General features: G+C 38.6%; 1 protein-coding gene across 2 annotated transcripts in view; it reads right to left on the bottom strand.

The window, feature by feature from the left end:
* The window catches only part of LOC126214853 (F-box/LRR-repeat protein 2-like), a 121662-nt gene that overhangs the window by 71147 nt on the left and 23424 nt on the right, over window positions 1-27091 (bottom strand). The window contains exons 2-3 of one of the 2 annotated variants that reach the window (XM_049941487.1): window positions 22689-22818; window positions 9866-10061 (exon numbers count right to left, since the gene is read on the bottom strand). In XM_049941487.1, coding sequence (XP_049797444.1) covers window positions 9866-10061; window positions 22689-22698 — 206 coding nt within the window. In that variant the 5' untranslated portion in view covers window positions 22699-22818. Of the gene's footprint in view, window positions 1-9865; window positions 10062-22393; window positions 22467-22688; window positions 22819-27091 lie in introns of those variants that run through there. The other variant, XM_049941488.1, reaches the window with a different exon arrangement.

Below are 27091 nucleotides of genomic sequence, written 5' to 3'. Positions count from 1 at the left end.
TAAAAATGTTATGCATATTCTTATATGTTCAACCAAAAGTTTAAGCAATTTTCACAAATCAGCAAGGGAAGTGTGTTCTGTTTACTTTCGATGTTCATTCCACAGTCAGTGAAAGAGAAACCAGAGACAACTACTTGGTATAGCCATGTCATTTACCATTGTGCGTAAGTGTTCCATTACATACTTATGTTGTCTAAGTTCAAGTGTTATTAAAACGATTAAAGAAAGTGAAGGCTCATAATACTTTATTTTTATGCTGTTTTATGCTATTTCACCTAGAAAGAGAAATGCAAGTCAGTACCCAACATGTCGAAAAACATTGAATATTTGTTTGCTTGGAATGCAATTATCTCACTTAAAAATTAAATTACATAATACATGATGGTGAATCTATACATAAAAGGCAATGTCCTGGCTGACTGATCATTGGCCAGCCCAAAACACTGAGGCTAGAAACTTGAAATTTGGAGATGATCTTTTACTGTAGGTGTCATTTAAGAGATTTTTCTACATTCCAACTCTAAGGAGGTTAAATAGTGGATGAAGGTTTTTAAAAAATGTAACTATTAGCGCAATTTTTAAGCTAGATCTGCAAAAACTGATGCTTTGTTTCTCAGCCAGAAATAATGAAATGTATGTTAGCATTTGTTTGGAAATTCAACCACAAAGCGAGTAAAATAGGGGGTAAAAGTTGTTTTGAAAATATTTATTACAGTATATGACTTCTTGGTTGGAAATAAAAAAAAATTACATGTTTCAGAAAACTGTAGAAGGGGATGAAAATTTTTAAGAAAATATTTCATTACAACAAAAAAATTTTAAAGTTGAATTCATTAAAACTGGCATTTCAATTCTCAGTTAGATATAAAGAAATATTTGTTAGGGGATGCGAGTTGCTATGGAAATATCTCTAAACAACACAAAACACCATGATTAACAAAAATTTTGGACTCCAGCTACAAGAACTGCTTTTTGGTCAGAAGTACATTTGGAAAAGACACTGCTTATATGGCCTTAATTAGTATGAAAAGTTTGTGTGTTACAATATGTGAACAAGATAAAAATTTGAATAATTAAAAACAAAGAAATATCTGCAGCCCATTAAACTACGGGGGCACTGAGCTAGTCAGATATATGTGGGATTTTTGATCCTGATCATCAACAGCTAGTACGACCAGACATACACTTCTCGTATTGTTGGGTGGGGGCCATTAGGTCCGGGGAGGGCTGGGTGTTACACATTTCCAACTGCTTGATAAGTTATGCTCATGATGTTGATGTTGTTGTTGTCTTCAGTACAGAGACTGGTTTGAGGCAGCTCTCCATCCTAATCTATCCTGTGCAAGCTGTTTCATCTCAAAGTACCTATTGCAACCTACATCCTTCTGAATATGCTTAGTGTATTCATCTCTTGCTCTCCCTCTACAATTTTTACCCTCCACGCTGCCCTCCAATATTAAATTGGTTATCCCTTGATGCCTCAGAACATGTCTTACCAACTGATCCCTTCTTGTAGTCAAGTTGTGCCAGAAATTCCTCTTCTCCCCAATTTTCTTTAGTGCCTCCTCATTAGTTACGTGATCTACCCATCTAATCTTCAGCATTCTTCTGCAGCACCACATTTCAAAAGCTTCTATTCTCTTCTTATCGTCTCTACTTCACTTCCATACATGGCTATACTCCATACAAATACTTGCAGAAAAGACTTCCTGACACTTAAATCTTTACTCGATGTTAACAAATTTCTCTACTTCAGAAATGATTTCCTTGCCATTGCCAATCTACATTTTATATCCTCTCTAATCTGACCATCGTGAGTTATTTTGCTCCCCAAATAGCAAAACTCATTTACTACTCTTAAGTGTCTCATTTCCTAATCTAATTCCCCCAGCATCACCCGATTTAATTTGACTACATTCCATTATCCTCGTTTTGCTGCTGTTGATGTTCATCTCATATCCTCCTTTCAAGACACTGCCCATTCTGTTCAATTGCTCTTCCAGGTCCTTTGCTATCTTTGACAGAATTACAATTTCATTGGCAAACCTAAGAGTTTCTATTTCTTCTCCATGGAGTTTAATTCCTAGTCCAAATTTTTCTTTTGTTTCCTTTACTGCTTGCTCAATACACAGGTTGAATAACATCGGGGACAGGCTACAACACTATCTCACTCCCTTCCCAACCACTGCTTCCCTTTAATGCCTCTCGACTCTTATAACTGCCATCTGGTTCCTGTACAAATTGTAAATAGCCTTTCACTCCCTGTATTTTACCCCTGCCACCTTCAGAATTTGAAAGAGAGTGTTCCAGTCAACATTGTCAAAAGCATTCTCTACGACCACAATTGGTAGAAACGTAGGTTTGCCTTTCCTTACTCTATCTTCTAAGATACGTCGTAAAGTCAGTATTGCCTCACGTGTTCCAACATTTCTATGGAATCCAAACTGATTTTTCCCCGAGGTCGGCATCTACCAATTTTTACATTTCTCTGTAAATAATTTGTATTAGTATTTTGCAGCCATGACTTATTAAACTGATAGTTTGGTAATTTTCAAACCTGTCAACACCTGCTTTCTTTGGGATTGGAATTATTATACTCTTCTTATGCAGGATTTTTGAGGACAAATGTAAGGATATAGAGACTTATCTCACTAGGTGTAAGATAGATACTGCCTACAGGAAAATTAAAGAGACCTTTGAAGATAAGAGAACCACTTGTATGAACATCAAGAGCTCAGATGGAAACCCAGTTCTAAGCAAAGAAGGGAAAGCAGAAAGGTAGAAGGAGTATATAGAGGGTCTATACAAGGGCGATGTACTTGAGGACAATATTATGGAAATGGGAGAGGATGTAGATGAAGATGAAATGGGAGATATGATACTGCGTGAAGAGTTTGACAGAGCACTGAAAGACCTGAGTTGAAACAAGGCCCCGGGAGTAGATAACATTCCATTAGAACTACTGACAGCCTTGGGAGAGCCAGTCCAGACAAAACTCTACCATCTGGTGAGCAAAATGTATGAGACAGGCGAAATACCCTCAGACTTCAAGAAGAATATAATAATTCCAATACCAAAGAAAGCAGGTGTTGACAGATGTGAAAATTACCGAACTATCAGTTTAATAAGCCACAGCTGCAAAATACTAACACAAATTCTTTACAGACGAATGGAAAAACTAGTAGAAGCCGAACTTGGGGAAGATCAGTTTGGATTCCGTAGAAACACTGGAACACGTGAGGCAATACTGACCTTACGACTTATCTTAGAAGAAAGATTAAGGAAAGGCAAACCTACGTTTCTAGCATTTGTAGACTTAGAGAAAGCTTTTGACAATGTTGACTGGAATACTCCCTTTCAAATTCTAAAGGTGGCAGGGGTAAAATACAAAGAGCGAAAGGCTATTTACAATTTGTACAGAAACCAGATGGCAGTTATATCAATCGAGGGGCATGAAAGGGAAGCAGTGGTTGGCAAGGGAGTAAGACAGGGTTGTAGCCTCTCCCCGATGTTATTCAATCTGTATATTGAGCAAGCAGTAAAGGAAACAAAAGAAAAATTCGGAGTAGGTATTAATATCCATGGAGAAGAAATAAAAACTTTGAGGTTTGCCGATGACATTGTAATTCTGTCAGAGACAGCAAAGGACTTGGAAGGGCAGTTGAATGGAATGGACAGTGTCTTGAAAGGAGGATATAAGATGAACATCAACAAAAGCAAAACGAGGATAATGGAATGTAGTCAAATTAAGTTGGGTGATGCTGAGGGAATTAGATTAGGAAATGAGACACATAAAGTAGTAAAGGAGTTTTGCTATTTGGGGAGCAAAATAACTGATGATGGTCGAAGTAGAGAGGATATAAAATGTAGACTGGCAATGGGAAGGAAAACATTTCTGAAGAAGAGAAATTTGTTAACATCAAGTATAGATTTAAGTGTCAGGAAGTCATTTCTGAAAGTATTTGTATGGAGTGTAGCCATGTATGGAAGTGAAACATGGACAATAAATAGTTTGGACAAGAAGAGAATAGAAGCTTTTGGAATGTGGTGCTACAGAAGAATGCTGAAGATTAGATGGGTAGATCACATAACTAATGAGGAAGTATTGAATAGGATTGGGGAACAACTTGACCAGAAGAAGGTATCGGTTGGTAGGACATGTTCTGAGGCATCAAGGGATCACCAATTTAGTATTGGAGGGCAGCATGGAGGGTAAAAATCGGAGAGGGAGACCAAGAGATGAATACACTAAGCAGATTAAGGAGGACGTAGGTTGCAGAAGGTACTGGGAGATGAAGCTTGCACAGGATAGAGTAGCATGGAGAGCTGCATGAAACCAGTCTCAGGACTGAAGACCACAACAACAACAACATACTCTTCTTGAACTCTGAAGGCATTTCACCTGTCTCATACATCTTGCTCACCATATGACAGAGTTTTGTCAGGGCTGGCTCTCTCAAGGCTATCAGTAGTTCTAATGGAATGTTATCTACTCCCAGGGCCTTTTTTGACTTAGGACTTTCAGTGCCCAGTCAAACTCTTCACACAGTATCATATCTCTCATTTCATCTTCACCTATTTTCTCTTCCATTTCCATAAAATTGCCCTCAACTACATCGCCATTGTATAGACCATCTGTACACTCCTTCCACCTTTCTGCTTTCACTTCTTTCCTGAGAACTGGTTTTCCATCTGAGCTCTTGATATTCATACAAGTGGTTCCCTTTTCTCCAAATGTCTCTTAAATTAATGCATAATTACAGACTTTCTTGCTCGTAAAGGAGCTCAAGTGACAGAAATTTTCCAGAGATTGACTGCACAACCTACAGTTCCCCAGGCCTTGTGAGTGAAAATCAGGAGCTGAGGCGAAAGAAAGTGATGCATTTTTGAGTTGGATCGTCACCTGTAATGAAATATGGGTCGACCACTACACTCCCGAATCCAAACAAGCCAGTAAGGAGTAGCAGAGGACAGTATATGTAGCCACCTTGAAAGCCAAGACTCGATTGTCAGCTGGCAAAGTCACCTACCTTGCAGCCCGAACCTATCACTCTACAATTTTCATTATTCTGGTCTGATTAAGGGTGCGAAAGGAGGTCACCGGCTTGAAGATGACAACGCTGTGGAAGAATCTGTGTACAACTGGCTTCTGACGTGACCCCCGTTCTGCAGCAGGAGTGTGATTGCCCTATTAACAGCTACTTTGAGACAGACTCATTGGATTGCACAAAGTGATTATGGATTAGCATTTCTGCAGATAGGCTAAATCAAAATTTGTTCCAGTGCACTTTCTGAAAGGAAAAATGTGCCTGAGGAGATAACAGTTTCAGCAGCACACTATCACACTTAGACTTATGTATGCTAAGCAATGCCAAGGCAGTTTGTTCCACCATCTGTTGCTTTATTGTCAGCTGCAACAATTGCTTATGGCATTCTGCAGTGTGCACTGGTCCATTACTACTTTATATCTCAAAATGGCCACGTATAGCTCTAAAGTCTCTACAAATGCAGGCACTTTTGTGATGATAAGGCTAACATACGTGACACTTAGCATAACATATCAATGTGAATTCCATTAGAGAATTTAGAAGTAACAGACACACTCTTCCCTCAGTTAAGACTCTATACATTGTGTGTTTTAGCCAGAGTTAGAAACTCAAACTGTTCGATTCCTACGACAGCCCCTCAGACACATATTTTTGAAAGCTACAATACCCTGTGTGTTTGAAATCTTATCCAAGTTTGTAACATTTACAACCTCTCATTTGTGATGTCCACTGAGGATTTGGTGTCATGAGCTTGGAAGGATTACCTTCACAAATTAAGAGATGACCAACAAGAGGACATGTGGAAAGTTTATTTTGTGCAATGGAAGGAGTTAAATCATTTTGGTTATAGCTGACAAATAACAAACCTAGTTCGTGTCTGTCTAAATAAACGTATAGAACTGTAAGCATTTCTAACTGAATCAATGTGCAAAACCCAAAACTTTCACATCGCACTGAGTTCCCTTCACCACTAGAACAATAGTATGTGCACATCATACTGTGAGATTTTTTTTTTTTTTTTTTTGAAATTATTCTGGAGAAAGAAGACTCAATAACCAAGTTTCACAGCTGACAACACTACAAGAGTAATTACACTGTAAAAGCTAAGTCATTAATTGCATGATCACATGTGTCACAAACACATCTGCCTACACATTCCATACATGCATAGATACACGCAGCAAAAGAACATAAAATGAGAACACTGTAAAACAACAGTCGCAGCCAATACCGCAAAACACAGTATTTGTAATTTACACCAGACAGTTTCAGGAAAAGGAGAAATAATTCATTTTAAGTTTTACTAATGAGACAAAGAGAAATGGTGGAAGACCACAGTAGCTATACAACGTGCTAACTAAAATCTCCAACAATTTCACTGTACCGAACAAACCAATATCAGTACGACATTCTGCCGCTAGGTGCCTCGAAGTACACATCTCAGCTACTCTGCAGAAAGTTATGTCACCTTTCGTGCATGCAGTTATGAGTTGTCATTGTGTGTCGGGCATGTTTCAGAGCTTCTACAAATTGGGAAATGGATAATGTGAAGGTGCAACAGATTTGCATCAAGTTCTGTTTCAAGTTGAAGAAAACTGCAGCTGGAACCCACCACATATTAACAGAGCATTTGGAGAGAGAGAGAACCGAGTCAAGAAAGAATATCTGAGTGGTTCAAGCACTTCAGGGAGGGATGATGACGGACATTCTGGTCGACCGTCAACATGCATAATGGAAACGATTGTGAAAGTGCGTGATGTGATTCACGAAAGAAGGCATTCTCAATGTTTGTAACAGACTTCAACTGCTGTATGGTAGATGTCGAAGAACTCTAGCTGATTAACTGAACATGGAACGAATTGCAGCAAAGTTTGTCCTTTGCCTTATCAGCATCGACCAACTAAACCTCACTGTTCAGACTTGCACTGAGCTGCAACTAAAGAGTTCACAAGTGTCCAAAATTCTTATCCAGACTCGTGACATGTGATGAGTCTTGGGTCTACGGTTATGACCCTGAAATGAAGAGCAATAATCACAATGAAAAACACCACCTTCTGTATGGTCGGAAAATCTCAACAAATTCACACCAAAATGAAGTCAATGCTGATCATTTTTTTTCCACATTGGTGGAACAATGCAGACTGTTGACAGGCCGTTTCACTGCAAGGCTTTGAGGTAAGTGAGGGAAAATGTTCGGTGCCAATAGCCAGAGTTGTGGATAAAGGAAGACTGGTTGGTGCACCAGGACAATGCACCTGTCTACACCTCACTTGTCGTTAAGGTATTCCTGGCCAAACACAACACAGCAACTATCCCCCACACTCCCTACTCTTCAACCTAGCCCTGTACAACTTCTATTCCCGAAGATGAAAATCGCATTGAAAGGGTCACATTTTGACTCTACTGAAGACATCCAGGTGAAATCTCAACTAGTCCTGAACGCTCTTCACCCTGCAAACTTCCAAGAGTGCTTTAAAAAATGGGAACAACACTGGCATCATTGCATACAAGCCTGATGTAACTACTTTGAAGGTGACAAAGGAAATTAGGATGTAAGTATAGCTTTCCGATTTTTACAGTGAAATTCTCCATTTTGTGTAGCACCTCATAACTGCACTTCACTTCCTCATCACACACACAAGCCATTCTCTCCTCTCATGCTGCACACTTAAATAGGAATTAGTTAAATATGAGAAGCAATACCTGAAACAAATCTATGAAACAACATATCAGTTGTCAGGCAATATCATGACAACTGTATCATAGAAAGATAGAGGCATTTCAATTTCTTTGATATAGCATTAGGGGTTATTAAAACAAAAATGAACTCCTGGCAATAAGTTGTATCAGAATTAATTATTTCATAATGAAGGAGACAAATAGGACCTTTATAGGAAACTCGAAAGCAAAACAATAATACAACGTTTATCTGAAGTTCAGTTAAGTGATCCTAAAAGCAGAATGTATTTTGAATATAACACCAGAATATTTCTATGACAATCTTGAGTTGATTATACTTGCAATCCAAGAGTTTGGTTGGTTGGTTGGTTGGTTGGTTGGTATTACAGGTATCAAACTGTGATATCAGTCCCTCCATCCTATTTGCATCAAACCAGGAATAATCCTTAAAGGAAGGATACAAAATGCTTGGGTAGCTTGAATTTAACCAAGATACAATATGACATAAGAAGGAGGGGAATGAGAGGGGTAAGGTGGGTAAACTACTCTGCCAGAATGCTGTTGGACCCCAGAGAACGGTAACAGTGGTAGACACCCTCTGCATCGAACTAGCACTACCTTGCCATCCGTTACCCCATCAAAACAAGCAGCATAGAGAAGATAAAATTTTTAAGTAAGGCTAAACATTAAAAATGGCGAACATGAAAGAGTAAGAAGAATAAAAAGGTGGGAAGGAATGGAGTCAGGCTGGAACATTGAGCAACGGCTGCCATGGGTCCCCTTGGCCAGAGTAGGTGAGGGGTGCCCCTCCATTCCCCATCTCTCAGATACTAACAGAAACCACATTCGCAGGTGAAACAAAACCAGGTCAGCCGGTTTGGCATCGTCTGCCAGCACCAGAGGTATCTTGTCAGGACAGTTTAGAGATCACTGCAGAGCAGACATATTTAATTTGAGCAGCCTAGCAGGATGTTGGTGGATTGTCAAGCAAACACCACATTGGCAGTAAGCTGAATGTGGCTGCGGGGCAGCCAAGTGGAACCAATGCGTAGCTGACACGAGACAGTGGATTCCCTGCGAGAAGTAAATCCTAGTAGCCAACACCGCCAACTGGTCGGCATGTTCATTCCCCGAGATTCCAAATTGTCCAGAGGTCTAAGCAAAGACAACCAGCCATCCAGCATGTTGGAGGTCAGAAGCAAGATCCTAGATAGTTGTGACTAATGGGTGATGAGGGTAGCAATGGTCTATAGCCTGAGGCTCCTCAGGGAGTCGATGCAGATTAGAAGAAACTGCCAGTGTAAGTACGAGAACGGCTAACGGCCCGTTCGATGGCTACCAATTCAACAGCGAAGACAGTGCATGTATGCAAAACCGGTTCATCCATCAAGTTTCGAGCCAGCAGAGTATGCCACTTCCAAACCCAGAAATGCATTGAGGGCAGCCAGAAACAGTTGGCAGTACACCACTGGGTCAAATGAATTTTAAGGATGAACTGAGACGGATCCAATGTCAGGGTACAAGCCACGTGATTAATCCCTGACAAGAGGTGACATCTGGGGAAGTTGGACTTCACAGCAGACACATTGTAGTCAAACTGCAATTGTGACCCCAGTACAGGGTCTTTATTGGAGATGGATCTTCCTACTAGGAAAAAGGAGACAGTAGCTCGGATACTTATGGGAGCCGCAAACATGTACAGCATAATTGAGTAGCCGTTGCTGGTGCCTGATCCGTAGTGGAGTGACCTCACAGAAGCATATCGGATCCAGTAACAGCAATGCTGAAGGCGAGACAGGATGAAGGTTTTGTAAAGGTACAAAAGGGTAGTGTGGTCTGCACTCCAGCTGGTGTTACTGAGGCAGCAAAGTGCATTAAGATGTAGCCAGCACCTATACTTAAGGTGGCAAAGATGTAAGAGCCACATCAGCCAAGTATCGAAGACCAGCCCCAAAAAGCGGCAAGTCTCTATCACATTGAGTAATTGGTCTTCAAGGTAAAGTTCTAGTTGTGGATGAACAGTACAATGTCCAAGAGTTTACCACACCCATTTTAGAATTTAAGATAGAAAGTAAACACTACACCACATTTAGTTAATGCACTGCAAGAACCCACATAACTATCAATTTATTTCTTACCCGATCAGATATTCCTTGTGGTTCCACAACTCCGGAGCTCGAGACAGTGTTTTCCAATGATGGCACACTTTCTGAACATCTAGGAGTTCAGTCAATGACAAGTGGGAGAAGATGATTATCAGAATTTCATCTGGTAAGTCATTAATGCCCAGAGGACATCTGCCACTCTCAACTTCTGGTGGCATTTTTGCAGGTACTGAAAGAAAACAAGCATGTTCAAATACTTTTTTTTTTTTAGCCAAGCAGAGCTTTATTTTAAATTATATTTTAATTGTAATGTGTGTAATATCTTTCCAGTGAATAATAAGCTCACTAGCAAAGTATTCATTACATTGTTAAGTGGGGTAAGTATGGTGAAACAGGTCTAAAAGTAAGATGTTTCAATTATTATTCCTTAATAACATTTGACCTCTCTTGAACAAGTTAATGTATTATTTCCAATTGGAAGTGTACTTTTTATCACTTCAAAGTTAATAATCGAAATGTAATAAAATCCAGTCTCCCTCACTGATTTAACAATAGGGTCATTCCATGTAATCTCACAGATGGTGTAAGATGACCATTTCAGAATTTAGTCACATTTGGTATATGGATAACTACTTGTCTCAATAGTACTACTGCCAAATAACGCTGTCCCAACTAACCATTTTTGGTAAATTCAGGTTTGAAGACTCAAGGGTGTTTACCCAGGCATTACCGAGGCACCAACTTATTTTCAGAGACCAACTACTCTGTAAGAAGTTGACTTACAGACCTTCGTTTTTTAAGCATCGAGCATGTAAGACATTAAAGTGATATGCTGTATAATAAGTGGGATACACCGTTCACACTTTCTGTGAAAAATGTTTAACACTTTTTTCATGCTGTACTCTAATATTTTTTATCACAACTCCCCACAGGGAAACAGTCGAGACCTCATCTTGTGCACTGTGACTCTTTAGTTGAAAGCATTTGGCATACCAATTACTAGTTCTCACCTTCACTTTAAGACTCTATCACCGAAAAATCAAATTTGATGAATTTCAAAGTCATGGGGGGGGGGGGGGGGGGCAGGTTGTTCATAGACAGTTAAATCCCACCTTGATTTTTTGCTGAAATGTTTACATTTCTGGGAACAATCTTACGTGCAAAGAAGAATGTCTTAACTAACTTTCTTCATTGGCAGAGAATAAAATGAAAATACCATCAACATTCAACGGTGCAAAGAACTGGTAAATAAAGACAATGTCTACTATCTGAAAAATTGTTCCTAAAATATCTGTGGTTGACATGTAGGTCAGAACTGCAGAACAAGTGAGAGCTTAAAACAGTTATCAATCTTTTTCTCAATGTATGTGCTGTATGGTATTTCACTGTTAATTGTCTTTTCAGTGTACAGAATTACAGGATACAGTTTAGGTGCATAAATGAGATGATATAGCTTTATTCTGTTACTGTAAATTAAAAATATAATTTCAGTGAAATGTAAAGTTCAAGCAATAATGACACACACATTGAGACACTTATTAAATGTGCACCAATATATACAGATATAAAAATTCTGCAAGGAACAGTTTTATAAACAAATTCAAATATAAAGAAGGATTTTTTTTAAAAATTCTTCATTCTTGCATATAACTGTTATCCTTGACATCTTTATGCAAAAATGAAAATATTTCACTTAAATGTGAGATGATTTTTTCGTAGCATTTGTTGTCAAGTTTATACAACCACACATAGTGTCTTTGTAGTGATGGGACCTTCACTTTACATATAACATTGGAGAAGGATACCTAAACAGCATCTTTCCTACTGGGCCATGAAGGGAATTGTGATTTGGTAGGGTACACAGTTAATCTCAACACCTCTACATTCATGTGGTGCTGGGAAACGAATCCTGTGAAACAGTTTTCATCATATTTGAAAACTACATTCTGCTCAATTCCCATAATGCATTTTTATAAACTTCCATGGCAACAGTGCCCCATTTGAATTTGTTGAAGTCTCTTCATTAGAAAGTTGTTAGTAGCAGTGACTAGAAATGCATGGTGCGATCACGTTTCTGGATGATCATCTGTACATTCAAGAGAGTTTCCTTTGGATTCCACAGCCATTACTGCACATAAATCACTTTACAGCATAACCTCAACACACTACACAATCAAACACACATGGAACCCAACTGCCTGCCATCTGCCTAAAGTGCAGCATAGATTCTCACCAAAGGCTGGAAGCAATGAGCTATATGCATGACCTCTGTTTCCAAGAAATTACCCACGCGCAAGTGCGCATGTGTAGCTGTGCTGTCAGCAATTTATGTGCATGCGCAAAGTTGAACAAAAAAATGGCATCACATGGATGCACCTAACAGAACTAATGACACACTGGGCATCCTGAGTTGAGTACCTCACAAAACGCTAATGCCCACAGCAGCACAAAGCTGCTGGTCTTCAATGGGGCAAACGACACACAAACTGGACAGCAGCTGACTGGAAATGAGTTGTGCAGTCCGTCAAGCCAAGATTATCCCTCTTTTTTTTTTCAAATGATACAAGGTGTCTGGTTCACTGACTGCCAAATAAGGGAGTTTAACCATCCATGTGTGAAGGGTCCAGGTACAGTTGAGGCCAAAGATAATTCAGAAATAATGTCAGGGTGTTTTCAAGGCCATACCGAGGTGACCTTGCTACCTTGTCAGAACTGCTCCTTTTCTCCTCATGCACCCTCTTCACCTCCCCAAAAACCTGCAATTTTTTCTTCATAAATTAACGAAGTTTTGTAATTTCTAAGATAAATTCAATAATAATTAAGCATTACTGACAAATACTTACAAGCAACTTTCTGAGGAGAGCAACTACAGCTCAGAAACATTGTGAATAAAAATATAAAAAATCTCCACTCAATGACCATTCAAATTATCACAAAAATAGTAAGGAAAAAAGTTGATAAAGTGTTTCCAAAAGCTGCATAGCTGTATCAAGGTGCTTTAGTCGCAACTAATGGTTTCGTGCCTGTATACGCACATCTTCAGGTTTATAATGCTCATATTTTCATAATGCAGATGGACAATTATGGAAACTCAGCATTTGGGAAGCTATCTATGTTAAAGAGCCAAACCACAATGGTGGGTTGTCATAATAAAATGGAGTACAGCAAAAGGGTGCTTTTGAAAATGTACAAAGCACTACTGCTGAATGAGCCAGGCCGGATAACACACCATAGAACATATTATAGGATTCAATAGACACCAGCTGTATAAAACCAATGTAACTAAAACTTAAAATCCTGCATGAAGTGAGTGTTTCTGCCATAATGCAAACAGGACGATGCAGTTGTGAGTAAAGTGCCCTCACACAGCTATGTGGCAAATTGTTATAATTTTGATAATAATTTGAACGTTTTTTTATTGTTATTCATAACTATTACTTAAATGAGCTATGTAGATGAGAAATATTGTGCACAACAATTTAGATATATCACTGTAGAAAATAAATTACAAATTGTACAGGCTTTCTGAAGAACTGTATTTTAGCATGATGTATAGCAAAAACAAATTTTTCTTTCCATTTACTTGCCCTGAGCAAAACAAACGCATTTATTCTGTCATATTCTGTCATTAATGTCAAATCTAGGAGCTACGCCGCATTCTGTCAACAATATAAAATTGTGACAGCCTGCTTCACTTTTATATTAAATATTTTTAATCATTTTTAATTTGCTAAAACTGCTTTGAAAAGATGTTACAGGCACTAGAATTGTCATCATCCCCAATTTATTTAATTGTTTAGATAAGTGTCTCATAAGCCATACTTGGAGGAGGAGGAGGAGGAGGAGGAGGAGGTGGCTCTCAAAACAGCCGTATCAGTGCTCCTCATTAGATCCTTCTACTGGAATTCGAAAGCCAATAGTTTGTTAACTGGTTCAGATGAGTTAATATCAATATTTCTGGTATATTTAGCATCAAAATCACTGCATATTTTTAAAAATGAGTTACTCAGCTCTCATTTAAGGCATTACTGGCAGGAAATTGAAGTGAGATGATATTGTGTGTTATATATGAAATGCTTCACCATTTCACTTAATGAGCTATCAAATACTTTGAAGAACTGTAGCTTAAATAGTTGCACTCTACTCTTCCCCTGCCGGAAATAGCACACACATTTGTTCAGTATCCACTTGCCGAACTGAGACACAAAAATTCCATAGTGAAAAATTCTACTGTTGAACATGAACTAGCTGTGTACGTGGCAATTTCATGAACTGAACATGCTGTTGACAGCACAAGCCATGCGACACCTGCTCGGTAGTAGTCATTTCTTTACAATGGTACTTGGACGAAATGATGTGACAACAGCAATCATTTACAGTGTAGGACTAGGGGAAAGAAATCTGCTTTCAGGTGAAGACAGGAACATGAAGAGTGAGAGAACTGATGTATCCGTCACAGTTAGTTCTTACAACAGATTCTTTCAGTCAGTGTAGGTGCCCGCTGTACAACTGCATTCTCAGCAACGAACTATCTTGCCATTGTCTCAGTACAGCCCTCGGTGGTTTTCATACCGTGACTTTAACACATTCAGGGTACCATCAACATGAACCAGGATGGTTATTTCGACGTTCTCGGTGGCCAAGTATTCCCCTTTCTTCTACATCATCATGACAAGTATTCTGTGGACACTACAATCTTCCAAAATGACATCAGCAGTGTTCATAGAGTTGCTTGCACACATTCCTGGTTTGCCTAACACTCAAGGTGAACTATTGTAACTTGACTGGCATGGTAAATCACTATCTGTATCCCACTGAAAATGTCATATTGTTTGGAACAGTGGGTGAAACACAGCAACAATCACACCCTCCTCCCTGCCCAACAAATTTTGTAACTCTACGGGATCTAATCATCAATAAGTATCTTCAGCTGTGTACTGTTTATCCGAAAAAATCTGTGGGCGCTCTAGGTGTCTACAGCCGGTCGTACTCAATATCTGGATGATGTGCCCCAATGTGTCACTCAGAGAGACTGCAGAAGAAAGCCAGTAGAATAATGAGTAGAAGTTGCTAGTGTACCCCACCTACATTTTTTCAAAATTCATGTACGACATACTTGTAACATGCATCAAAATACTTGTCAGTTATCTAATACAGGGGTTCTGAATTTATCTTTCAGACTTATTTCACAATGAAATATTTGTTAAAAATGGCAAAATGTGTTAAAAATGGTGTGGAATGACAAATCAGGCTATACTGCATATCAGTCTGTTATATTCTGTATGTAAACTGGAGACAGACCAGCATTTGTGGCGAGGGAAGTGGCATTTCCTGGAAAAACTCCTTAGATGCCATACAGGATGACTAAGAACCAATTTCCAGTCTAGCAAAGCAGCAATTTGCACAGTCTATCGATGTTAGTTTCTTGCGTTAATTCTATTACCTAATAAATTTCTGAACTCTGTACATAGTTGAAATTTATGTGGAAAAAAACACACCTTTGTATCCGAGCACTGCCTTGCCGTACCACTCATTTAAAAGGCATACTGTGGAAGGGCCAGGATGCTCACTGGGACGTAGCTGGATAGAAAGATTGAGGACTCACCTGCTCGCTCTTCAGTTTACAGACCATACCACAACTTATTTCACCATCACATTCATTGACCTCAACAACTACCAACCAAATTATAGCCCTCCAACCACCTAGACCTCAGCCTGTGTTACAGACCAGTTTGTGGCCACAGCCAGGGTGGTATACTATCACACACTACCCAAATAATGAATGGAAGTAAATTAAGAAATTACAAAAACTATTTGTAATTGCGCACGCACCCACACGGGGGTGGGAGTGGTGGTGGGGGTTGCCCTCAAAACATTAACGTTCACTTAGGTGAGACAGGTGGTGGTCCCAACTACACTTGATCCGTTGGTAACCCAACCAAGAGACAGTCACGGACCACAGACAAAACTGTTACAGACATGATTATCCACAGTGAAATATGTATTAAGCTGTCAAAACTACGCACCATGCTGGACAGCGACAACAGGTGAGGAAAGGACACTTCCTGAAATTATGTTAATGGCCAGGGCAGGTAAACGGAACATGGCCAGGGCAGGTAACTGGAACACTAATGGCCACAAGGCAGAAAATTCCACTGTTACACTTGAATTGTAGTGAACCAATATAGTTAATTCCACCGCATGGTGGCTCGATTACATCACTATTAACACTCTGTGTTACTCACAGGAAAAGATCCCCAACAGCGAACCACCGAAACGAACGACACAACATGAACGGACGTGGCTTGGGTACTTAAGACACCACTCAACTTTGACGTCCTGGGTCAGTGAGCCACGAAGATCGTAGCGATCCGACAGCTCCACACACGCTCTGACACTGCGCAGGGACCACCAGTGGACCTAGCTGACTGCGCCACATGGAGATATCCTCCCTGGTCTGCACCAACCGACCGACTACCCTCAGAATGCCGACAACATCCAAAATAGTTGTCCGTGGAAATAACGTCAACTACACACACAACCTGACAAAAACTTGCACGAAGACCTGAACGATATCCAACAGTAACTAAGTACGCACAAAGACAAATCAGGAGTCGACACGCACGTACACACACAGCTGACTCATCAATGAACGGCGAGCCAAAATGAGTCGTCCAGCAAGACGACCGACTGACGATCCACCAAGACCTTGGCCCAGCTCAAGTGAAGCGTGGCAGCAACGGTCAGGTGAGCCATGTCGATGCATACCTCACAGCCCCAACCCGACTGCACTAATGCTGCATTGCAACTCCCCAACTGGCAGGTCTGGACTGCATTCCAGACGTGTTCCAACTGACTGGCAGACCCGAACTCGTGACCCGAACTGCCCTTATGACAGACAACGACCGGGAAGTAATAGTAGTCAAGCAAACATACTACGAGAGGGGATATACTGATACATGGTGCTAGTGCCACTCACGGTCAGGCAAAGCAGCATCTCAGTGACACCAGTAATTTAAAGTAATGTAGTGAGGTGGTAGTATGTTAAAAACAGGGTGTAAAATACATGATGGTGGGAACATGAGCCACGCACGGCTCATTCACATTTGTTGACTTCACCAATTCACAACCATTACCTCAGGGGGTCCAATACGTAAATGTAACTGCTGCTTATAATCACTCAAGAGAATGTACACATTGATGCTGTAATCTGTCCAATTTGCTTATCAATTATATTTCAATTAAATTTGTAAGATTTGTAATAGTAGATTTAAATTCACATAGCAGTTTAAGGAATTACCTAGGTGAAGTTGGGCAAAATTTAAATGTATTTCAAGTGGCCAATCGATTATAAATGCAACAATTGGAGTGTTCACATAAACAGCTAAAAAAGCACGTTCTTGTCTCTTCAATTCAATTCATATTTGCAAAACCACAGATAAAATCAATCGTGTTGTAAAATTATACATACACTGGTAGTATCCTACCTCCAGCCTGACGTCTAGGTTACACTGACAAGCTTTCACGCAAATGTTCTGCTGATTTATAGAAACATATCACAAAAAACTGGGTGGTTGTGATCTGCCCCAATATAAACACCACAATTTTTAAAACTAACAACTAATGGACGTTCCCCTTAACTCCTGCACCCACAAAACAGGCCACTGAAGATACTAAGCACTCAACGTCTATTACCCAAATCACATATGGGCCTTCAAGATGAACCAACAGCAGAATGAATGAATTGATTTGCAGACTGTAATGTCTGAGGGATGAAGGCACAAATGTTTAATTTGAATTATTTTAGAATTTGTGACCCACAAAACTCAAAATTCCAATGCTACATTAAAAAATGCAAAATTCTGAGATTTTCCAAATTTTTCCTGGTAAAATTTAATTTCCTGAGAATTCTAGGTTTTTCAGAAGAATCACCATCCTGTTCTTATAGGGAGAATGACAAATTCTGAAAATAGCTTCGAAAACAAGGGAGATACCTATTTCTGAGTTGCATGGGGTCACACTGGCGCCAGTGCTAACGGGAGCGTTAAATAAATACCAAGAACATTCAAGTATATTACAACTTATGATCATGGCGAAATCAGAAGGCTGAGTACTTATATCACACAGGTAGTTAATTTTGATCACTGGTCCTAACTTGATTTTAGGGCACTTCCAAGTCAAATCAACAAGTGCTACAACCTGACCCTCTCAGATTTTTTTTTGAAATTAAGTATGGATACATTACTCATAAATCATGACACACATTAATTTTTTCACATTTTTCTGACGAAAAGTTACCGAGTAATGGACCTTCAAAAATCGAAAAGATGACAAATTTTTGACTCGCAGGACAATGTTGTTTTCTTTACAACTTGTGTTCTTATTAAGCTAGAACAATAAAATTAACTTCATTGGAAAGCTCTTTTAAAGAGCTTTTATATGATACCAAACATCATTAGTTTAATATATATACACAAATTGTTAAAAAAAAAAAAACATTGTTGAATTTACCAAATTTTGAAAAACTGTATTTTTAAAATTCTCAAAAAAATATATGTGAAAGATACACTTTACATCTACATATTCTGAAAGTTTCAACTTGGGATGAGCATGGGATCACTATCAAAAGCAATTTTACGTTAAGGGGGGTGCTTTAAAAATTCTTAAAAACTAATTCATTTTAGATATTAGGCCTACTTCTCACCAGCTGGACGTTGTTGTAAAATGTGGAAATTAAAAATAACTTATAATTGACAAAAGAACATATGTTTTATGCTTCTGTAACTAATAAATACAAAATGAAAACTTAAAAAATAAATAAATAAATAAACACAGAAAGATGAATACCTGAGATCAGACCTAAATTCAGTTAGTAATTACTATTATTTACAAATAGGCATCCTATTAGTGCACTTCTTCATACTTCAAACTAATCAGTCTGTTGCACATCAACATTTCTGCACTGGATAACTTATATGTTCGCCCTGTCGCAGTTTGAGGGTTCACGATTGCCACTACTTCCCTACTGCTTATGGAAAGAATGTCTGGATGACTCGGAAATGTAAAAGATGGCGACGGTCCATGTGGATGTAAGAAACTAACCGTGATTTCATCCTTCTGATTTTTTTCAAGTACACAGGTTAACCACCAGTGTCCATTATAATCACAAGCAACATATCCTTTTATGTCTTTGAACGGTATTGTATCACTGTCAGAAACTGTCACCAGTTCAATTTTCCTATCATCAGAGTTTGAATACACTTTTGTTATTATTTTGTCCTTGCTAAAAGGAATAAAAGTGTGAAGTTTTTGTGTCCCTACAATTTTGTAGCATTTCTCAAATCACTCCATAAGTTTCATTTCTTCATTTTTGTGATCTTCTTTAGTAGCATATTTGAAGTTCATTCCTTCTATGTTATCCTTGGCAAACATATAAAGTTGTTTTGGTGTCATTATTTGATCACTGTATGGCCGCTGCAGACTTGCTCGAGCTGCAAGTCGTTTAACTGTTCCACCAACACCACCACTAGCTCCCTTCCCATGTGAGGTGGCTGAAAAATGCCATTCAGCTTCAGTTTGGAAATCATCTTCATGATGGCACAGGTTGATAAAGTTCTTCCTATTTTTATAACGAGCTGCTGCTCCATCAGAGAAATAATATGTTTATCTTGGTTTTCTACCGAATTTAACGGTCAGGAAGTCCATCAGGTACGACTGGAACAAATGCACAGCAACAGTGTCATGTGTTAGGCATTCTGATCTGATTACAAGACTTGGGTGCTCGAGTTTGTTCCCACCCAGGTAATAAGCAACAATGGGATGAATTGTTGCTTGCATGTTTGTCCAGTGATAGCCTTGAACTTTGTCCTGGATGACAAAGGAGTAATTCTCAGAAAAGTCACAGATCGCTAAGACCTCGCCTTCTTTAAGTTCATTTCTCAGTCTCTTTTGGAAAGTTGATTGTTGACTAGCAACAAATGAATGTCGTGTAAGCAATTTTAATTTATCAAAAAAACAATCAATAAAATTGTCAGATGATTTTATGATTGTTTCTAGAGATGTGTGATCAACGGAAACCCATTGCTGATAAGTTATATCATCAACATCATTAGTATTAATCAAATCTTGTAAATATGTCTTAAATGTTTCTAGGCCAGGGCAGAATTTACGTTCACCAAAATGACAAGCAGGTAATGACGGATTACATACAACTCTTGCAATGCAGTCTTTGTAAGTTTTTATTGGATTATCTTCATCCTTTGTCAGCTGAGGAATGTTACATGCAGACAGCATGAGTTTGAAGTTTTGATGGGTAGTACACACACACACACACACACACACACACACACACACACACACACACACACACACACACACTCTCTCTCTCTCTGTGTGTACCACTACTTCCAGCTAAAACACAATTTTTGCGACGTAGGTCTGCAAACTTCGAAAATCCAATGTGGAGCTCTGGATGGTTGTCTTTAAAGTTCACGTAAATATCTTTCAAATTACTTAAAACTAGCCTTTTTGTACTTTCAGTTTTTCTCCGTTATCTCTCACAAGCACAAAATCTTTTTTCCCAGGCATTGCCCTGCTTATCTCATCAGATCAATAAAAGTTTCTAACAAAATCAGCAGTTGTTTGATCAAGAGTCTTGCCAGGTTTTGAGTTTGGTGAACACAAAACTCCCTTTGCCTTCACCAAATCTTTTACTCTTCGAGCCATGTAATTTGTTATGTCAAATTCATCTGGAAGCTTCTTAAAACTCCAGCTTTTAGGTAAAATGGTAAGAATATCCACCTGTTTACTTCGAGATGTACATGTATGAAATTTATCTTTTAGCTGACTGATCATCTCAGATTCTGCATGATCATGTACCTCCTCTTCTTTTTCGGAAGGAAGCAATAATACCTTTGATTGAATTGTTGAAGTTAATTTAATGAGTTTTTCCTTAGGATATTTTGCTTCACACAGTCATTTCTTCTTAATTGGCGATTTACCAACGGACTGCAAAGAAGCGTTCAACCTTTCTAAGGTCTCACTTGATGCAATGTCTTGTATGTCACTATCACAGAAAACCTTTTCATTTTCTTGTTTCACCACAGAGTACAGTAGATCATCATCATTTTCTGTGCTAGACGTATCACAAACTTCTACTCGCGCAATTTCTTTTACGGCAGTTGTCACACCCTTCTTGATTTAAAGTTAAGAAAGGTTTTCTTGCTATCAACCACTGTGAAACAGGCCGCAAGTTTTTCTTGTGGTTATTGTGGCCCTTTTCATTACATGGATTACAGCACAAAGCTGAAATTTTAGGCATTTTATATTTCTCAAGTGAACAAACTAATATAAGAAAATGTTTTTGAAGTTCAATGCCCCAGCTTTCTATATTCAATACTACACAATATAACTTCTCTATTCTTGAACTTCCTGTAAAAAAATATTTCATTATGTTGAATAGTATGCAAACATTAACTGGTTGTAGGCATACAAACTTACAGACTCTTGTGAGGTTTGTACAAAAGTAGCTTTACGCTAGATTCAAAGCACATTTCAAAGTTAATCACATAATTTCACTACAGTTGCCTCACAACAAAAGATTGTGTGGGTCACTTTCAAAAACAAGGTGAAAATTGCTGACAATGTTAACCAGAGATAAAATACTGAATAGATTGCAGATAGTAACACCAAAGAATCATTTTATATATAATCTTTAAAATGAGAGATAGCTTCCTCTTCTTCCCCGCAGTTTTACAGCTATTAATAAACGGTTAGCACTAAAGTTTAATAAGCAGTTATTCGTTTCAAAAGTACAATTTGTGGACCACATAACAAAATCTAACACTGTAATATTTTCATGTGTAGCAAAATAATAGAAATTCACCTATCTGACTGTGATTTTGGAGAATTGTGGTAAACATAAAATTGCTTTGGACAGTGATCCCATGCTCATCAAAAGTTGAAACTTTCAGAATATGTATATGTGAAGTGTATCTTGACATACTTTTTTTTTTAGAATTTTAAAAATACAGTTTTTCAAAATTCGATAAATTCAACAATGTTGTTTGTTTGGTATCATATAAAAGCTCTTTAAAAGAGCTTTCCAATGAAGTAAATGTAATTGTTCTAGCTTAATTAGAACACGAGTTATAAAGAAAACAACATTGTTCCACGAGTCAACTCGGTAACTTTTTATCAGAAAAATGTGAAAAAATTAATTTGTGGTAATATTTATGAGTACTATAGGCATACTTAATTTCATTTAAATCCAAGACGGTAAGGTTGAAAAAGATGGTTTCATTTGTTGATTTGACATGGAATGACCCTTTAATAAACCTGTCCTAGCATTAGGCAAAGGAAACTGCAATTTCAGAAAACCCATATTTGCGAAGGAACAAGTGTCAACGAAGTACTCTGACACATATTAAGTACACAACGTTCGCAAGGTAACTTTCAGCAGTTTACGTCGCTTTGAGAAGAAAAACTTCAGTGACACAGTAAAATCTGCCGTATTTCATTGTTCGTAGTTAATCGTAAGACCTCAAAAATTCCTGGACATACCATTTTTCGCGGAATTTGTACACACGAAATGTAAACTGTGAAACTAATGTATCTCATAAAAGCTGCAAATTACGATCCAGTCGTAATCAGTATTGTTTGGGCAACAAGTTGGTACACGTGTGTAACATACTTATGAAATTACAAAAAATTATCACAATTAAGTGAACTGAAACACAGCATTTAATTGGTTTGATGCACGTGAATGATCAGGAATACACACTACAGTCAATTAATCACAATTTCCTACATAATTCAAATAAAAAATTTCCGAGTATAACGAAATCTTCTTCCTTACCTACTTCCATCTCACGAAAGCAAAGAACACACTCGAAGACACTCTCACAGTGCTGACAACAGTTAGCGCAGTGGCCCTGCCAACCACAGTGGCTAAAGTTGTTTGGCAACTGGCGTCGCCATGTTTGATGCTGCAACACACAACAGACTGTTGTTTACGATTGCTTTTTGTTTATAATTTCTATTGTGTGCTCATGACACTTGATTCACATAGCAAATATTACAGTACTTACGCTAATGATATAACGTCAGGGACTCTTTTTCAAACGATTTAATGCGTATTTGATCTAGTAATGTGACGCATTTGGCTTAATAAATGTGACTCCCTCCTTGTTTATATATTTCAAATAACCAACAAGAGAAGTATGTGATATGGAAATGGTGCTTTTGTAATTCATTTAAATCATCTTTTAATGTATTTGCGTCTAAAGCTGATGAAGCTACAACTGAGGAAACAATGCCTTTTTGCTTAGTGATACTGATTCTTATCCATCACATTTCCCACTTTCAAATCGTATGGACAGCATGTTCAGTGTTCACGCTTGCAAAAAAACCTACATACATTCTCCTTGGCAGTCTACAAATGTGTGCAATGAGGAAATAATTAAGCAAAACCTGCTATAATGACTCGTGGACATGTCAACAAAGTCAAAGATTTTTGAAACGTCGAAGGAAGAGAACTGCTTGGAGGTATAACCACATTCAGAACTGAGTTGAAGTGTCAATCAGTGTGTGGCCAGTAACAGCAAAAACGCCAAATTCATTTTTGAAGTCATGTTCCAGCAATTTGCAATTCAACAATAGACATCAGTTGACAGTTCTGATGGTATTAATCACCATTTAAACCAGTGGCTCCTACATTCATTAGTGCTAAAGGACCCCCCCCCCCCCAAGAACAATGGACCGTGCCGTTGGTGGGGAGGCTTGCGTGCCTCAGCGATACAGATAGCCGTGCCATAGGTGCAACCACAACGGAGGGGTACTTGTTGAGAGGCCAGAGAAACGTGTGGTTCCTGAAGAGGGGCAGCAGCCTTTTCAGTAGCTGCAGGGACAACAGTCTGGATGATTGACTGATCTGGCCTTGTAACACCAACCAAAACAGCCTTGCTGTGCTGGTACTGTGAACGGCTGAAAGCAAGGGGAAACTACAGCCATAATTTTTCTTGAGGGCATGCAGCTTTACTGTATGGTTAAATGATGATGGCATCCTCTTGTGTAAATTATTCCAGAGATAAAACAGTCCCCCATTCGGATCTCCGGGTGGGGACTACTCAGGCGGATGCTGTTAACAGGAGAAAGAAATCTGGCATTCTATGGGTCGGACCGTGGAATGTCAGATCCCTTAACCGGGCAGGTAGGTTAGAAAATTTAAAAAGGGAAATGGATAGGGTAAAGTTAGATATAGTGGGAATTAGCGAAGATCGGTGGCAAGAGGAACAAGACTTTTGGTCAGGCGAATACAGGGTTATAAATACAAAATCAAATACAGGTAATGCAGGAGTAGGTTTAATAAAGAATAAAGAAATAGGAATGCGGGTAAGCTACTACAAACAGCATAGTGATCTCTATTGTGGCCAAGATAGACTCGAAGCTCACGCCTACTACAGTAGTACAAGTTTATATGCCAACTAGCTCTGCAGATGAAGAAATTGAAGAAATGTATGATGAGATAAAAGAAATTATTCGGATAGTGAAGGGAGACAAAAGTTTACTAGTCACGGGTGACTGGAATTCGAGTGTAGGAAAAGGGAGAGAAGGAAACGTAGTAGGTGAATATGGAATGGGATTAAGGAATGCTGCCTGGTAGAATTTTGCACTGAGCATAACTTAATCATAGCTAACACTTGGTTCAAGAATCATAAAAGAAGGTTGTCTACATGGAAGAAGCCTGGAGATACTGAAAGGTTTCAGATATATTATATAATGGTAAGACAGAGTTAGGAACTGGGTTTTAAATTGTAAGTAATTTCCAGGGGCAGATGTGGACTCTGACCACAATCTATTAGTTATGAACTGTAGATTAAAACTGAAGAAACTGCAAAAAGGTGTGAATTTAAGGAGATGGGACCTGGATAAACTGACAGAACCAGAAGTTGTAGAGAGTTTCCGGGAGAGCATTAGGGAACAATTGACAAGAATGGTGGAAAGAAATACAGTAGAAAAAGAATGGGTAGCTTTGAGAGATGAAATAGTGAAGGCAGCAGAGGATAGAGTAGATAAAAAGATTAGGGCTAATAGAAATCCTTGAGTAACAGGAGAGATACCAAAACGCAGTAAATGAAGCAGGCAAAAAGGAATACAAACGTCTCAAAAATGAGTTCGACAGGAAGTGCAAAATGGCTAAGCAGGGATGTCTAGAGTACAAATGTAAAGATGTAGAGGCGTATATCGCTAGGGGTAAGATAGATACTGCCTACAGGAAAATTAAAGAGATCTTTGGAGAAAAGAGAACCACTTGCATGAATATCAAGAGCTCAGATGAAAACCCAGTTCTAAGGGTGATGTTCTTGAGGACAATATTATGGAAATGGAAGAGGATGTAGATGAAGATGAAATGGGTGATATGATATTGTGCGAAGAGTTTGACAGAGCACTGAAAGACCTAAGTTGAAACAAGGCCCTGGGAGTAGACAACATTCCATTAGAACTACTGATAGCCTTGGGAGAGCCAGCCCTGACAAATCTGTACCATCTGGTGAGCAAGATGTATGATACAGGCAAAATATCATCAGACTTCAGGAAGAATATAATAATTCCAATTCCAAAGAAAGCAGGTGTTGACAGATGTGAAAATTATCGAAATATCAGTTTAATAAGCCACGGCTGCATGAAAGGGAAGCAGTCGTTGGGAAGGGAGTGATACAGGGTTGTAGCCTATCCCCAATGTTATTCAATCTGTATATTGAGCAAGCAGTAAATGAAAGAAAAATTTGGAGTAGGGATTAAAATCCATGGAGAAGAAATAAAAACTTTGAGGTTCGCTGATGACATTGTAATTCTGTCAGAGGCAGCAAAGCACCTGGAAGAGCAGCTAAATGGAATAGACAGTGTATTGAAAGGAGGCTATAAGATGAGCATCAACAAAAGCAAAATGAGGATAATGGAATGTAGTCAAATTAAATCGGGTGATGCTGAGGGAATTAGCTTAGGAAATGAAACGCTTAAAGTAGTAAATGAGTTTTGCTATTTGGGGAGCAAAATAACAGATGATGGTTGAAATAGAGAGGATATAAAATGTAGACTAGCAATGGCAAGGAAAGCGTTTCTGAAGAAGAGAAATTTGTTAACATTGAGTATAGATTTAAGTGTCAGGAAGTCTTTTCTGAAAGTATTTGTATGGAGTATAGCCATGTACGGAAGTGAAACGTGGACGATAAATAGTTTATATGAAAAGAGAATAGAGGCTTTCGAAATGTGGTGCTACCTAAGAATGCTGAAGATTAGATAGGTAGATCACATAACTAATGAGGAGGTATTGAATTGGGGAGAAGAGAAATTTGTGGCACAACTTGACTAGAAGAAGGGATCAGTTGGTAGGACATATTCTGAGGCATCAAGGGATCACCAATTTAGTATTGGAGGGCAGCGCGGAGGGTAAAAATCGTAGAGGGAGACCAAGAGATGAATAAACAGATTCAGAAGGATGTAGGTTGCAGTAGGTACTGGGAGTGAAGAAGTTTGCAGCCGGATAGAGTAGCATTGAGAGCTGCAGCAAATCAGTCTCTGGACTGACGACCACAAAAACAACAAAGATCACACTGTGAATAAAGGAATGGTCTCAGTGGCCTAGACACAGTAAAGTGGTTATTTGGCTTCAACAAGCATGTGACTCTTTTTCTTAGTAATGATAGCCTAACATCTATAATGTATACATGCTTCTTAAATGGGCGTTTCACATGTGCTTTAACAAATATTTAATTAATACCATTTAGTTTCACACTTGGTTTTTCGTGCTAAATTATTAGATCTTCTCAACAGTAGCCTATTTGATTCATTTCTGAGAATAATGATTGACAGGACTGCTCTGTGTCAGTTTTTCATGAATAAGTTGCTTGTTTCACTTTTAAATTTTGTTTAGAGGTTTTCAAGGTACATAAACCTACACGAATCTTTGTGATAAACTAATACAAGTACATGCAACTACTGCTTGTATTTATTCATTTATCCACCGTATAGGAGATTAAACCTGGTACAGTGTACTAGTCAGATAAATCATGAACATAAATGTGCATAACAGTAAATATTATATATATATGAATGGTACATGGAAATAACAATCAAGGTCCATCAAAATTTAAAAGTTAGTTCAAAATGAAATCTTGTAGAGGACTGGAAGTACTATAGTGTGGTAAGATTTGTTTTGTGTAAAATCGAGAATCTGTGCTAAAGTTTTCATGTACATGT

This window comes from Schistocerca nitens, chromosome 12 (genome assembly GCF_023898315.1).
Source record: "Schistocerca nitens isolate TAMUIC-IGC-003100 chromosome 12, iqSchNite1.1, whole genome shotgun sequence".
NCBI lineage: Eukaryota > Metazoa > Arthropoda > Insecta > Orthoptera > Acrididae > Schistocerca > Schistocerca nitens.
Note: the sequence above shows the minus strand (reverse complement) of the source record. Positions and strands in the feature narration are given on the sequence as shown.